Source organism: Diabrotica virgifera, chromosome 6, assembly GCF_917563875.1.
Source record: "Diabrotica virgifera virgifera chromosome 6, PGI_DIABVI_V3a".
Taxonomy (NCBI): domain Eukaryota; kingdom Metazoa; phylum Arthropoda; class Insecta; order Coleoptera; family Chrysomelidae; genus Diabrotica; species Diabrotica virgifera.
The window spans coordinates 149,006,714-149,024,137 of NC_065448.1; the positions used below are offsets into that span (position 1 = coordinate 149,006,714).

The 17,424-nt window shown below is 34.3% G+C and overlaps 1 protein-coding gene across 1 annotated transcript in view; it reads right to left on the minus strand.

The window, feature by feature from the left end:
- Nucleotides 1–3,057: 3,057 nt before the first annotated feature.
- LOC114329182 (trafficking protein particle complex subunit 10) overlaps nucleotides 3,058–17,424 on the minus strand; it is a 143,603-nt gene continuing 129,236 nt past the window's right edge. The window contains exon 14 of the mRNA XM_028278205.2: nucleotides 3,058–9,087. Within this exon, the coding sequence (XP_028134006.1) occupies nucleotides 8,966–9,087 (122 nt within the window). The 3' untranslated portion in view covers nucleotides 3,058–8,965. The remainder of the gene's footprint in view (nucleotides 9,088–17,424) is intronic.

Here is a 17,424-nt window from a genome sequence, read left to right on the forward strand (position 1 = left end):
TCGGCTAACAATAGATTGTGATCAGATGGCACATCGGCGCCAGGATAGGTTTTTACAGACTTTACTGCATTTCTGTAACGCTCACTGATGGTTATGTAGTCAATTTGGTTTCTTACGATATTATTGGGGGTATCTGCTGGAGATTTCCACGTATATAATCTCCTTTTAGGTAATTTGAAAAAGGTATTCATTATACATAGATTATGTTCTTTGCAAAAATCTGCGAAATAGTCTCCCCTTTCATTTCTATCGCCCAGTCCATAACAGCCAATAATATTACTTTGTCTGCCTTTTCCTATCTTAGCATTAAGGTCACCCATCAGAATGGTGAGATCTCTAGTCTTGAGTTGGTCGGTAACAGTTTTTACATCGGCGTAGAACTTGTCAAGTTCTTCCAGTTCACTTTCCGCTGTCGGTGCATACACTTGTATTAAATTTATGTTTCTGGGTTTCGCGTTCAACTGAATCATTATGACTCGTTCAGATACCTGGCATACCGCTCTAACACATTTGCTAACCTCGTTTGAGACTATGAATCCTACACCATGACGATGGTAATTACTCTCTTCTCCTGCATAATATACTTCATGATCATCCACATGGCATTGGCCAGATCCGGGCCATCGCATTTCACTGATACCCAGAATTGATATTTGCAGCCTTTTCATCTCATTTATGGCATTGTGTGTTTTTCCTGGTTCATATAAACTCCGCACATTCCATGTGCCTATTCTACAACTTCTCTGTATATCAAATTTGGCCAAGCGGGAGATTCTTCGCACCCCTGCCCCATTTAAGAAGCGCCCGTACTCGGGGCCATCGTTTATTTCCTCAGCCATATTGATTAACCTGGGAAAAATAGTGTAGTAGTCATTCCCTTGGCTTTCTACACCGCTGTGTACACGCTGTTTAAGTGGTTGCCACCGCACCGAGTACTATTCTGTATTGACCGTTCTGGCCTAAATGACTTCCGCTCAATAAAGATACTGAAAAACCAGCTGCCGATTTCCAGGTTCGATTTTATACAAGCCCTAAAACCAGGGGGCTGCCACCTCCGTCCTCCAGACCGTTGTGAAGACCTTCTTCTCCGCCCTGGATGCCGTTGTGGGCTTCATCCGTGACCCTGGACAGAGGACCCTTAGCAGGTACTAGTTTCCCGGGTCAGGAAACACCTGGAATCTGCAGAAGGCAGGGATTGATTCAATTTCCCTGATAGGACTATCCAAAAGGAGTTCCTACCTGCTACCGGCATATTACGAATATGTGTGCCAAATATCTCGACAAAATATTCAAAATTAGAGCCGCAATATTGGAACGCGTTTGCTGCTACCTGTTGCTCGCTACTGTAGCCTCTTAACGAATTTTTAAGGAACAGTGAGACGCGTCTCACTGTTCCGTTATAGTTGTATAAGCCAGGTCATTTGCAAAATCATTTCTCTTACAGAAAGAAAATGCCAAGAAAAAATAAAACAGATCGGAAATAGGAACATTCTAAGATCTGATGAGACAGGCTGTTCAATTAGTACAAGGTGGCACCTCTATATGGCAAGCAGCACGAATAAAAGGACTATCTTTCCAAACAGTCCACAGATATGTTAAAAAATATCAACAAGATGAGAACGTCCGTTTATGTGATAATTACAAAGTAAAACAAATTTTTACTATCGAACAGGAGAACGATTTGTGCGAATATATAATTAAATGTTCTATGGCCTATCAAGAAAAGATACCCGAAAACTGTCACATGAAGCCGCAGCCTACAATAACATAGTGGTTCCAGCAAACTGGCATACTTCAAAAATCGTTTCACTTGCCTGGATGAAAGGATTTCAGAAACGTCATTCCAATAATTTATCCCTCCGGACCCCAGAAGGTTGCAGTCTTGCAAGGGCAACCGGTTTCAATAGATTTAATGTTGAAATGTTTTTCAGTAAACTTGAAACCGTTTTACAGCGTTTCCCTGTGTTTGGAGATGGTAGTCGCATCTTTAATTTAGATGAGACAGGAACCGTTACCGTTCAAAAGTCCCAAAAAGTGTTTGCAGAAAGAGGTATACGACAGGTTAGTAAAGCCACAAGTGGTGAACGTGGAACGCTCGTTACAACATGCTGTATTGTTGGAGCATCTGGAGTAGCTATTCCTCCTGCTGTGGTGTTCCCAAGAGTACACTTTAAAGATTTTATGACAAATGGGTCACCCCCTGGAACTTTAGGACTAGCTTCAAAAACAGGTTGGATCAATACAGAGTGCTTTGTGAAAGTTGTTAGGCATTTTATTAAGCACACTGGTAGTACCAGAGAAAACCCTTCTTTATTGTTAATGGATAATCATCAAAGTCATTTATCGATTGAGGCAATCGATTTATGTAAAAATAATGGCGTTACAATCCTAACTATACCGCCACACTGTACGAACAGACTACAGCCGTTGGACGTAGGTTTATTTATGCCATTTCAGACTTTCTACAATGCTGCAGTAGGTATGGTATACAGCTCAGCTACAAGAAACCATTTTCCTTGTGGATTTGTATTCTTTTTCCCGTTTTTTAGTATGGAGATATTGTTGTTGTGTCTATTTTGGCTCTGTTTAGATGGTTTTAGATTTAACCTGAATTCAGTAACAACTGAATTGTGATCAGAAGCTACATTAGCACCTGGATACGCCTGGCCAAATTTGATAGAATTTTTGCATCTTCTTTCTATCTTAGTTTTTTAAGATAATATATAGTCTTCTTGGTGGAAGCTTGTGCAACATGTTTTATTACCATTTCTTTCTCATTTCGACTAACCTTTCCCCTTTTTCATTGCGCTCGGCAACCATACAATCCAATGGAAGCATCTTATTAACTGTATTAGGGAAACCACAATTCTCAGTAATGGGATAATGATAAAAGAGAGATCCTTCTGTTAAAATGAGTGAACCTAGCGCTACAGTGTTCCGATTGAGAGCACTAGTGCTTCCAACAAGTATTCTTCTCAATCTGTCATCCCTTCTTTTCTTTTTGGACCAACCAAGATAAAGGAAATTAAAAATAAATGGGGAATAAAACAAAGAAAGTAACAAACAATAAATATACATTTATTTGTAACCAATAGTTTAAATAATAAGATATATTTACATCAATAATATACAATTTAGGTACATATAAATAATACAAATCCTATCACCTAAATTTTAACCTTAACCAAAGGAATCATTGTGAAGAACGTATGAGTGTTATATATTTAAACAGTTTGTAAGAAATATATTATTAAATTGTCAAGAATATACAACAGAAATATATTATACCTAAAGTTTACAGTGACGTTCAAGATCAATTTATGAGAGCGCTATAAAGGATTCTACACGAAAATTTTAGCAATTTTACACGAAATTTAATTGTTCAGTACAGCGGTATAATTTCCATTACCATTACACTCAGTATTTTGTTAATTATCTACTGTTTTTTCTTTCCGATGACGTCTATCTCTGTTTTGATTCGCTACAAACCGTGTTTTTGCGTTTATGTTTTCCTTTACCATATTATACTTGTGTAAATATTGTTTTTATCAACTGTGTGTCTACTTAACTTCTGCTGTCTTTGGTCCACAGCGTACCATGTCATTTTCTGTCTTGACTTAGGCTTTTAGATTTTTTTAAAATTTAATTTTCACAGTTGCTACTACTGTAGGTATTGTTTATGTCACAGCTTGGGTATGTTTTCACGCTTTTAGATACCCCTTACAATATCTACCATTATAACTATTTAGGGACAAACATTAATGAAACAAACGATTATACCAAAGAAATCAGAGTTAGAATAGAAAAGGCTAGAAGTGCATTCAATAATATTAAACAAATATTATGTAATAGTAGTCTGGGCAGATTAATTATCGGAGAATAGGCCATTTTTGGGAAAAGTTATTTACCAGCAATTTTATTGCTGGAATCGAATCTTATGATTGTATATATTAATAATAGAGGCATGCAAAGTCCGCAGATAGTGTGCTACTTTTTTTAGAAACAAAATGGCGCCCAAAAATCGTGTTTTTTTTTCAATTTTTGCTCTATAACTCCAAAGATTTTAACTTTACACCAAAACACCCAAATAAAAATTCACCATAATTAAATTCTGCATAGAGACGTGTTTTTTCCCGATTTAATCGGGAAAGATAAAATCTTTAATTTTCAACTAAAATTTTAGATAAGTAATTGTTTATGAATAATTAAATAACTTGGTAATATAAAAGCTCTTTTCGTATAGATTATAATTCAAGAAGCCGATGGAAATTGAATGAACAGTTTAGCAACAATTGAATTGTTAATTTACGGTCGCTATAATAACCACAATAATTACGATACATACGAATAACTATGATTTTTGTACACAAAGAAACTGTACCTATCTAATGTACTTTACAGAATTGTGCGGCCTCAGGAATATTTTAAAAAATTTTAAAACAATTTTTTGGCTTATAAGCAAATAGAATAATCTCGAGAAATATTAAATTAAATTAAATCATGAAAACGGTATTGGAAAAAAAGCGGCAGGACGCCTCTTCTAAAAGAAAAAACGTTTAATTGTAATGAGTGGTTCCTGAGATACAACCGGTCAAAGTTGACCGGCATTTACGGCAAAGATATAAACAATAGGATCATAATTTTAGAACGATCACCTTTTTATTTTGGTCCTCTTTTTCCACCCCAATTTTCCTGTCTTTAAAGTACTCATAACATATATTAGTATAATAAAAACTATCGATATTACGAGTGAAAATTGCCAAAAATAGCAAAATTCCAAACAAAAATTAGATTGGAGAAAATGTAATCTCAAAGTTCAAAATCGGCATAAGTTAAAAAGATGCGTTTTCTTGGCTTCCCATGGAGCAATTTTCTTCATTCTTTTTTTGTTCCCAAGTAACTCGAGTAGAGCCATCTAACTAACGCATTATTAAATGTCAAACTTGTTTTTTTTTTATAATAGATTAATTTATTTATAAGAAAAGAAAACTACATATTTTTCCACTTGTAGACTTTTTTTAGATAAACTTACTACAAGTGTTTTAACGTTAAAAATACAAATATTCTCATTTAAAAGCTGTATAATTATTTAAACAATCTTTAATTAAACAAAATAAAAATTTTTGTTATAATAAATAAATAAATTTTTTATAACAAAACAAAAGCAAGTTTGACATTTAACAATGCATTAGTTAGATGGCTCTACTCGAGTAACTTAGGAACAAAAAAAAAGAATGAAGAAAATTGCTCCATGGGAAGCCGAGAAAATGCATTTTTTTAACGTATACCGATTTTTAATGAGATTACATTTTCTCCAACCTAATTTTTGTTTGGAATTTTGCTATTTTTGGCAATTTTCACTCGTAATATCGATAGTTTCTATTATAATAATATATGTTATGAGTACTTTAAAGATATGAAAATTGGTGTGGAAAAAGAGGACCGAAATAAAAAGGTGACGGTTCGGAAATTATGATCCTATTGTTTATATCTTTGCCGTAAATGCCGGTCAACTTTGACCGGTTGTATCTCAGGAACTACTCATTACAATTAAACGTTTTTTCTTTTAGAAGAAGCGTCCTGCCGCTTTTTTTCTAATACCGTTTTCATGATTTAATTGATAATTTTTCCCGAGACATTCTATTTGTTTATAAGATAAAAAATTGTTTATAATTTTAAAATATTCCTGAGGCCGCTTAAAAGTCCAATTTCAATTCTGTAAAGTACATTAGATAGATACAGTGTCTTTTTATACAAAAATCATAGTTATTCTTATGTATCATAATTATTGTGGTTATTACAGCGACCGTAAATTTTTAATTACCAATTCAATTGTTGCTAAACTGTTCATTCAATTTCCATCGGCTTCTTGAATTATAATCTATACGAAAAGAGCTTTTATATTACCAAGTAATTTAATTTTTGATAAACAATTACTTATCTAAAACTTTAGTTGAAAATTAAAGATTTTGTTGGAAAAACCCGCATTTTCCGGGGAAAATTTCCATCAAAGTAAATCGGGAAAAACACGTCTCTATGCAGAATTTAATTACGGTGAATTTTTATTTGGGTGTTTTTGGTGTAAAGTTAAAATCTCTGGAGTTATAGAGCAAAAATTGAAAAAAACACGATTTTCGCACATTTTTGTTCGCAAAAATTGAAAAAAACACGATTTTTGAAAAAGTAGCACACTATCTGCGGACTTTGCATACCAATATTATTAATATATTATACAATCATAAGATTCGATTCCAGCAATAAAATTGCTGGTAAATAACTTTTCCTTGTATTTTGCTAATTAGCCCAGAGTATAGAGACTTCAGCCTAAATCTTAGAAAACGAGTACTAAAGTGTTATGTATTTTCTGTTCTTTTGTACGGTGTGGAGACATAGACTCTTAATAAACAATGTCTCAACATATTTGAAGCATTTGAAATGTGGACTTGTGTGGAAATGTGGACACGAAGAATGCTGAAAATATCCTGGACAGACAGAATAACCAATGAAGAAGTACTAAGAATAAAAGAGAACAGCAGGGAGATACTGGATTCCATCAAAATAAAAAAACTAAAATATATGGATCATATAGCACGTGGTGGCAGATATGAATTCCTAAAATTAATAATGCATGGAAAAGTTCAAGGAAGGCGCAGCATACAGGTAGAAGAATAATGTCCTGGCTGAGAAACCTCATTGGATGCAGCTGAACTCTTTCGGGCTGTAGTGTCGAAAGTTATAATAGCAGTGATGATTGCCAAACTCCATCGCGCAGATGGTACATAAAGAAGAAGACAACATCTACAGTTAGTTACGCCCCAACTTACTCTAGTAGAGTTTGGGACGGTTGAGCATAGAGAAATTTTGCCAACCGGGGCCTCTTGATTATTGCCGCCAGGTGTGAAAAGTGGGCACGTGTGACTCTTGTGGTCTCTTTTTTTGGTCTGTCAAATCGTCTATTCTTTGTCTAACCAATCGTCTTTTATCTATCGTCAACTATCCAATAGTTTTCATTGTCTGCTAAATTGTATTTTTCTCTCCATCTGGTAATCCGCCTTATTCCTGTATCTGTAGTAGAGTTTGAAGCGGTTGGACATGGGAAAATTTTGGCGACCAAGGGAAAAAGCGACATCTTTTGATCTTTTGTCAGTGGCCTTTGACGATTGCCGACAGGTGTAGCACGTATGCAAGTGAGTTGTAAGCAGAGACATGTAAAGAAAATAGCCTTGGCTAGGGATATGCCACTCAATGCATCGAGGTGTAACGCCGACATAGGATTAAGTGGTCTAGCCATCTTTGTCAGTCACATGCGCGGGATCGTTTGGTTAAAAGAGATAGATAGACCACCTATCGACTGTTTCCATGCTGTTTCCGCGTTACGCTTTTTTGGGGAGTATGCCGAGTCTAGGCTTAATATGTCAATGGTTGTAAGTCACGCCCACTTCCAAAATGACCACCACGCTCCTATCGGCTCATTGACGTCACGTAGTCAATCTAAGTGTCCATTGGATATCATAATGTTCTTAAAAGAACGTTTAATATAGGTTGAAATTCATTTGGGGCCATTAGAAATGTATACGGAGACATTTCACGTTTACTTCTACTGTAGAAAAATGGGACACCGAATGATCAAGAAGCACTAATAGTGGTACAACATAATCTGGAACACGTACAAGTTTTTACAAGCAGCACTATTGTTACAGAATTGTTGGAAAATATCTAGAATAACAACTATATGAGCCCCTATAAAATTCTACAGGCAGTTTCAACATTTTAACATGATTCAGAGAATATTTACAAGCGATGATGCTACAGACATGGCCTTACTGCTATAGACTCTCTTTCTTCAATCCTGACCGCCGGAGGGAGTGTAGTGGTCGACGTGATGTCGTGTATTGTTCGTCTCCAAAGATCTCTGTCTCTGGTCATTTCTTTTAACTCATGCATATGTCTTTTGCATATTCCTGTAATTTGATCGATTCATCTTGTTGGGGATCTACCTTATAATCTTCGGCCTTCCACCTTTCCTTATATAATGAGTCTTTCCATGTTTTCTGTGTTTCCTCTCATAACATGTCCAAAGTATTTTAATTGTTGGAGATGGACTTTACTGGAGAGTCGTTGGCCAACTTTTAGCTCTCTTAAAATTGAATTATTTGTTCTACAGTCGGTCCAAGGAATTAGTAGCATTCGTCTCCAACATATATCATTTCAGTGGCGTCTATCTTTTCTAGACTGCTTTAGACGGCGACTGTTTTTAGAATGCAAAAGTTATTAGTCGTATTGATCACTTAAAAAATGGCAATTACTAGAGTGTACTATCCAGTTTCATTTCGACGACGATTAAAAAAAACGCATAGATTGATACAAATTGATCTACCAAAAACACGAGATTTGATTATTTCCTTTTCCCAAACATAAAAAAAGGCTCGAAGTACCGCTGTTTTGCAATGGATAATACTGTCACAGACAAAACTTTACACTATTTTGAGTAGCTCGAAAAAATTACTTGTCGGAAGGGATAAAAATTCTTCTTATGAAGAGTGTTGAGCAAAAATGAGTCTGTGTTTAAAAAGCAATGAAGAAAACAAAAATAGTACATTATCTTACTTTGATTAGCTTAACATACAGTTGAATTGAGTTAATTTTTTAAATAATAGACAGTTGAATTAACACTCATACTTGTTTTTAAACTTATTGCAATACGTGATGAAGAATATACAAAAATAAATGAGAAAAATATGCTCTGCGTAACTAAGATTGGCACAAAATCAGTCGTAATAAAAATAAAAAATAAAGGGGAGTAAAAAACAACCCGTCTTAAACATGTATACTTATATATGCACCTACCCAACAAAGAAACCAATGAGCTTTCCTAAATTTTTAAGTTCTCATGCTTTGTTCCAGTAGAAAAAAAATACGCCTATAATTGAATTTGTTTGTGTGGCAGACGGAGAGCTTGGAATGTTCACTGTGCAGATTCGTTCGTATTGGCTATAACGTGCACTTGGGTTCCTTTGCTCTTGTTGTAAACCTGACCGGGACTAAAGGGTTCCAGCCGTGGATGGGTATCACCTTTTTTAGATTTATCTACAAAAAAATGTAAAATCAAGGTTATAAAGAAGCTGCCCATATTAAAATTATTTTATTTTCATAACTAATCCTGAGAGGAATCCAATCAACAGGAAATAGAAGAAGGATGGCAGACCATACAGACAATCATGTCGGAGCATTTATTTATTTATTTAGCGTATGGCTGTATCACAGTTTTTGTATATAAAGATAACAATGCATTATAAATAATAATTAATTTTTATAAACGAAAATTTAGTTTAAATTTGTTTTCTGTGTGTGTTTCTTGTATTGCGACCAGATCAACATCGTTATCCTTTAATAGTCTGTATAGAATTTGACATTTTGCTCTACATATACCTTCTATTATTTAATTGGCAAACTCTTACATTGAGTCCAATTTCTTTTGTAATTTGTTCCTTGGAAAGTCCATTCATTGACCGTGTCATCTTTAATTATTCTAAAAAAACTGCGATATACTTCTGCCAGGAGATCTTCGGAAAGATTGTCTGGCGCCTCTTGTGCTAGTTCTTTAGTTTACCCAGGGTGCACGTGCAGTATTACCTGCGGACGCGAAGTAGCGTTACACCCCCTTTAAATGTATAAAATTATGTATGTATGTGAATAAGATATAAATAGAAAAATATATTTTAAACGATTTGACATTAATTTACGTTGACATAGAAATATATATATCGGAGCAGCGGAAAGGTGTATAGAAACAGTGCATATAAAGAGACGTGAGAAAGTAGGAATGCTTTGACAAACTAAAACGGGGCAAAACTACAATGAGGCAGAGAAAATACCCAAAATACGATCGAAAACTGTGTGGCTAGCAGAGAAGTTAAAAGAATTTACAGAAAGAAGAAAATTGAACAGCTAGAAAAGCAATTGAAAAACAGAAGAAGCCTACATAAATAAAGAGGTAAAAAATTTCTACGGAAAAGTTAAGAAATCCAGAGAAACTAAAAAGAATAATACCAAGTATTGCAGAATCAAAGAAAGTTTACTTCTAGAAGAAAAAAACTAGAAAATTAAACATATAGGCTGAATACTTCGAAAGACCAAAAAGAGAAACTAGTGGCAAATGAGAATTGGCAAGAAGATGAAGAAACCAACTGTGAAAGAAGTCAAAGATATAATAAGAGACCAAAACATAAGGGCAGGAGAAAGAGATTTTTAAGGAATGCGGCGAAATAAATAATATTTTAAAAATGTATAAACATTTTCAATTTCGTTGCAACCCGAAAACGCAACAATTAGCACACTCTGGTTCAATCGGAGAGTACAGGAAGAGTCTATACCGGTTTCGGGGCTTTTTTGCCTTATCATCAGTAGTCCCATATCCTCTTCTCTCCGACCAAACCAGATAGCTCGACGAGTGCCGTCTCGGATTGCAACGAACGAAACGTCACGGATATCGTAGCGGCATCTGTTAAAAAAAACTAAGTTCTGAATCTAGTAGTAACTACAGAAACCGACAATAAATATCGTTCTCCATACTACCAGATTGACAATCTGGTTTCTTTGGACAATCTGGACAATTTATTGTCGGTTTCTGTACTGCTACATTGAGAACTTAGTTTGTTTTTAGCAGATGTCGCTACGATATCCGTGACATTTCGTTCGTTGCAATCCGAGACGGCTCTCGTCGAGCTATCTGGTTTGGTCGGAGAGAAGAGGATATGGGTCGATCCATATCAACTCAACATACCTAATTTCCGCCCCCTCTTCAGATTTGGTTATAATTTGGAATACTCACAGTGGCTAATAAGAGAAACAAAAATACAAAATTTTAAATTTTTATCTCAAGCCGTTTTCGAAATAACACCCCGATCATACTTTATTGGAATGATTGTAGAAGCTGATCTAATTGAGCTAGAATGCTGGGATGCTACGTGATTTTGCAGTGATATATACAGCATGATGCTACGATAAACAAGTTTTTCTTAAACAAAAAAATTATATTTTGATTAAGTTTTTTTCCAAAAAGTACATAATTTAAAATTGTCATAATATTCCTACAAATACATAGTACTGTTGTTAATAACATAAAAATTTTATCATGGGATGGTGATGGGTTCAAAATAAAAAAAATAAATTTCACACATATAGTATGGTGCAAATGAAAGGAATAAATTCGTAATGTCGCAAGTTGGCAACTTTAAGGAAAAATTCCGAAACAGGTCGATTTTTATTTTTAAATTGTATATTTTTGGCATAATATGTATCATACTAGTGACGTCATCCATTTGGGCGTGATGACGTAATCGATGATTTTTTAAATGAGACTATAGGTCGTGTGTTAGCTCATTTGAAAGGTTATTTAATTCTCTGTTCAGTAATATAAACAATAACATAATTATTTATACAGGGTGGCAAAAAAAGTTTTTTTTAATTAAATTAATTGAGAAAAAAGAAGAATGTATGTAATTTATCTGTTTCTGGCAACAGTAAAATATATTTTAAATTAAACAAATTACATACATTCTTCTTTTTGTCAATTAATTTAATTAAAAAAAGTTTTTGCCACCCTCTATATATAATTATATTATTGTTTATATTACTGAATAGAGAATTGAATAACTTTTCAAATGAGCTAACAAACGACCTATAGTCTCATTTAAAAAATCATCGATTACGTCATCACGCCCAAATGGATGACGTTACTAGTATGATACATATGCCAAAAAATTACAATTTAAAAATAAAAATCGACCTGTTTCGGGATTTTTCCTTAAAGTTGCCAACTTGCGACATTACGAATTTATTCCTTTGATGTTAGGAAATGATGTCCATTGTTAGGAAAAAAATAATGAAGTATGATAACCAAGTGATCGGAGAATACTAGGGACTGTTTAGAGCAGGAAGAACACTGCTCAAATAATTATTTTAAAATTGCTCCAAAATGATAGCTACGAACAAAACTTAGGATTACATAATATGTTATTTATCGATTTTAAACAGGCATATGACTCAATAAATTAAAAATACCTGAAAAGCTTCCCAGACTAGTGAGAACTTAAACAAGGAAAGAGAGAGGACGGGTAACACTCATTTAATACACGTTCAAAAATTGAAGCCAGTTTTTGGTTTGTTTGCTACCAAAAACATGGCGGTCACATCAAATATAACAATGGGTTGCCAGTGGTGGGTGTTCGTTGAGGGTTAAAATGTCATAAAAAATAAAGTAAATCCTCATCTAAAATTCGTAATAAAAACATATGAACGTATTGAAACATATGTACGTAATATGAGCAACTTAATAAAACATTTACCGTACACAAATTTTTCATTTTAAATACATTTCATTTTTTCATTTTAAATACTCAATCCATAACAATACCCCAAAGATACGTCGCTGATCAAAATCTCTGGTGGCGGTTTGGCTTCACTTTTGGTCATAGGATTACTAGTCCTCTCTCTTTCCTTGTCTAAGAGTGAGAACAACGCTTAGGAATACGATAAATAGGTTAACAATGGAAGAACACTTTTCAAGGCAGTTCACAGTGAATAGAGATTTAAAACAAGAGGATCCGCTATCAACGAATTTATTCAACTTAGTATTAGAATAAACCGCAAGAAGATCAAATGTGAGCACAAACATGAGTATTTTGGTAGCAAGGATCTGTGTATAGCGTACGAAGATGATGTAGTGATACTATAGAGCGTTTCACGTTAAGAACGGAACATTGCGTAGATAGGGCTACGTATTTCTTATGGACGATAGAGGCGCGCCGATGCCACGCCGTCTGATTAGAATGAATCGTATAATGGTAGTCTAGTTTAGCAAAACTAACCTGCATAAGCCAAACGTTGCGTTCTTAACGTGAAATAAAGTATAATAGCGAGCACAAAAAACATTTAGAAAGAAGTTTTCCAAGAATTTGAAAACACTTAGCTTCCATTCGTCGTGGTAGTCAGACGTGCGTAGGAAAGAAGCTTGTTTTTTAAAACCGGTGTCTATAAATTAGATATTTAAATAAATATTTTGTGAACTTTAAAAGTAAATTAATTACACCAAATAAAAAAGCGAAATCGGAATAAAAACATTAAAAAGTTATGAGTGCAGTTAGCGGGGGCGACGCCCCCGATAAAAATGTTTTAGAAACCCAAATGGATACAGAACATGCAACATCTTCAAAGGAGGAGCTATTAGGATTCCAAAATCTTGTTCCAGTTACACAGATAAGTACCACAAAACTTGTTAATAATAAACCCATTATCGATAATGACTTTGCTAATGTACACACTTCAATAACAAATAACACTAACAAAGAAGTAGGAACAAAAAGGGAGGAATTTCTTTACCGACAAAACGACCTAGGACCTTTTTACGCGTATTTAGAAAATAATTCACCCGATTTTAAAGGCAGATTAAACGCGTTAAGGATAGGTGACATTATTATCACAAATTTTAAAGAAATTGATGAAAAAATTGTAAGCATTGACGCAGTAGGAAGAAATAAAATACGTATAAAATTTAAAGATTATAAATCGGCTAACTATATCATATCTAAAAAAAATGAAGCAATATTTATAAAAAATAATCTAGACATATACATTCCTAAGTTTCTTTTAGTTAGACAGGGCGTAATAAAAGATATTTCCACAGAATTTTCAGTAGAGTATGTTAAAAACAGAATAAAAATGTACGATTTACACTGTAAATTTGAAGTCCTTCAAGTCACAAGATTAAATCGAAGACAAGTAGATGAAAACGGTACTCAATACATTCCAACAAAAACATGCGTAGTTAGTTTTAAGTCACAAGTGCTACCAAAATATATAACAATCAACAAGGTACTAAAGGAAGTCGAACCATACAAACAAAAGGTGCTATTATGCTTTAATTGTCTTCGATTTGGACATACAGGTGGGCAGTGTAAGAGCAAGGCTAGGTGCGATAAATGTCAAGAATCTCACAACTCAAAAGATTGTAAAAAGACCGATCTCACTCCAAAATGTTTTAACTGTTCGGGGGATCATTTTACTACAAATTTAAGCGCGTGTCAAGAATTTCAGCGTCAAAAACTTATTAAAGACGCTATGTCTTCCAATAATATTAGTTATCAAGACGCAAACAAACAGTTCCCCAGAAACTCCTATGCAAAAGTAACATCCATAAATACGGAACAAACTACAAACCTCTCCTGCCTCAAAACTTTCCCTCCATTAAATCCCAATTACACCCACCCAATTCCCATCAAATCCAATTAACAAAATGTCAACTAATAATATATTCTACAATAATAATTCAAATAGTACAAATTCTCGAACATTCAAAAGACAGAGACCAAATAGTCCAGATCCAACATTAATTTTGCATAATGAAATTACATCTTCCCCTAGATCTCAATTACCTACGGGAGGAATATTAGACAGCATTAACTATAAGGGAAATATTAATAATAATCCAGTTGCATCTCCTTCAGACTTGAGCATGATAAATTCAATATTAGAATTAGTTATAGAAATTGTCACAAAAGTTTTAGTAACAAAAAGTATAAACATAAATAAGGAAGAACTCGAAAACTTAGTCAAATTAACTATAAATGGAAACACGTCATCACATTCTCAGACCTCAACCATGCAATAAATATCCTCCAATGGAACTGCCGTTCGGCAGTTTCTAATAAAAATAACTTAGAATATCTACTAGATAGGGGCAACTACTCCGTTGCACTTCTATCGGAAACATGGTTTAAAGCAGAAAAATACTATAATTTTAAAGGCTTCAACAATATTCGCTGTGACCGGGACGACGGGTACGGCGGCTCTGCCATTTTATTAAAATCAGACTTAATATACCAAGAAGTCTCAATTCCAACTACAATCAACTTTGAGCATACTTGTATCTCGGTAAATTTTCCATATATACATAAAAAAATTTACTTTGTTTCAGTATACCTTAAACCGAGAACTAGAATATCATTACAACAGTGGATTAACTTTTTGGAACAAATTCCAAAACCATTCATAATTGGGGGCGACTTTAACGCACATAGTTTGGCATGGAACGATGGATATGACGATATCTATGGCAAGATTCTTTTGGAAGCTATCGAACAATGCAACCTAGTAATTATAAACGACGGATCACCTACATTAGCAAACAATAAGAAGTCAGCTGTAGACTTGACCCTCTGTACACAGGATCTGACACAACTAATTACGTGGTGTACTTTAGAAGAACCTTATGGCTCTAATCACTTACCAATACACATACAATTTGGAAGGAATATCCCACCTGCGCAAATTAAACAGACAAAACATAATATATGGAGACTCAAGGCTGCTAATTGGGATGTATACACCGCTACCCTTGAAGCAACAGAACCAAAATCATCACTAATGGGCATTATCGACAATATTAACAAAGCTGCCGACAAAGCAATTCCGTTACGAAAATCAAACGCACAAAATAGAAATCATTGCTCAAAGGACTGGTGGAACGAAACCTGTAACATAGCTGCTAAAGCAAGAAAACAAGCTTTCTTAACCTACACACAGGCTCCAAATCTTAATAATCTAACAGAATATAAAAGACTTGATGCAGTAGCTAAAAAAACTTTTAAAGAAACTAAGAAAAAAAGTTGGATAAATTACTGCCAAAATCTAAATCAAAATACACCAATTAAAGAAGTGTGGAACAAAGTAAACCGATATAAAAACCGAAAACAAGCGAATAAACCCCTAATGGACCCCAAAGAAGACTGGATAAGCGAATTCCACACAAAAATCTCACCTCCATGGGTCGAAAACAACATTACTCAACAAATAGCTACTGTAAATAGGAATACTTCTTTCCTACAATCGTTATTTCAATTATGGGAACTCGATCATTGCATTAAATCAACAAATAATAAATCTCCCGGGGCGGATAACATTTCATATAATATGTTGCATAAAATGCCCTTAGACCATAAGAAAGCCCTGTTGGAATTGTTCAATTCGATTTGGATAAATAGGATTCCTTTTCCACCGATGTGGAAAGAATACATCATAGTACCTATCAAAAAACCTGGAAAACAGAATGGAAATGCAGATTCATATAGACCCATAGCTTTATCATCGTGTATATTTAAAACCATGGAAAGAATGATAAAGAACAGGCTTGAATATTGGCTAGAAAATGAAAAAATATTACCTGACTCACAATATGCTTTTAGAAAGGGAAGATCTTCCTTGGAACCCCTAACGATACTAGTAAATGACATCTATCTAGGATTCACACACAAATACAGCACTTTGGCCACATTTTTGGATATAACTTCAGCATATGATAATGTTCAAATAAATATACTAGAAGAGAAGCTCATCAATATTGGTCTACCAACCTCCTTTGCCAACTTCATAAAATCAGCTTACTCTAATCGATCAGTTTCCTTAAAGATAAATCAAGAAATTTCGGAATCAAGAATATGTAGATCTGGATTGCCACAAGGTAGTATCCTGAGCCCAATCCTCTACAGCCTGTACACAATGGATATAGAAAATGTTATATCACAAAAGTCTAAAATCATTCAATACGCTGATGATGTTGTTATTTACACCAGTAGCAAATCAGAGGACAAATGTATAGAAAATATCAACACTGAATTTATAAAAATCCAAAAATACCTAGACAACATGGGACTTTCCATATCCGAGTCCAAAACCAATATATGTATTTTCTCTAGAAACAGAAACAAGTATCAAAGACAATTAACAATAGGAAAATATAAACTCTGTATTAGTAACTCTGTAAAATATCTTGGTCTGCATCTAGATAGAAAACTATTATGGAAGGACTGTATCCACCAAATTATCAAAAAAACAAGTAATTCTATAAATATCCTAAGAGCGTTTTGTAGAGCAAAGTGGGGAGCAGACCCAAATACGGCTTTACTATTCTACAAAACAATGGTACGATCAATAATGGATTATGGAAGTCAACTCTATGGAACAGCAGCAGATACACATCTAAATAAAATCGAGATACAACAAAATAAATGCTTAAGAGTTTGCCTGGGATATCTTAAGTCAACGCCCATAAACATTATACAAGCTGAAGCCGTGGAACCTCCTCTTAAACTAAGAAGACAACTATTGAGCAGAAAATTCATGATAAAAACCATTTCAAAAAAAACTTCTTACCTCAATAGTGTACAGTCACTAACAGTTCAAGTTTTGACCCATAGATACTGGCACTTCAAGAAAACCCCCCTCATAGTAGAATCTTTCTCAGAAATAGCTGACATTACAGATATACTCTATTCCAACCAACTCCCTCCAGTTTTAATTTACTCACCTGAACAAATTTTTTCACGTGAAATTAGAACCTACTATTTTGAAAGTGAAGAAGTAGCAAGT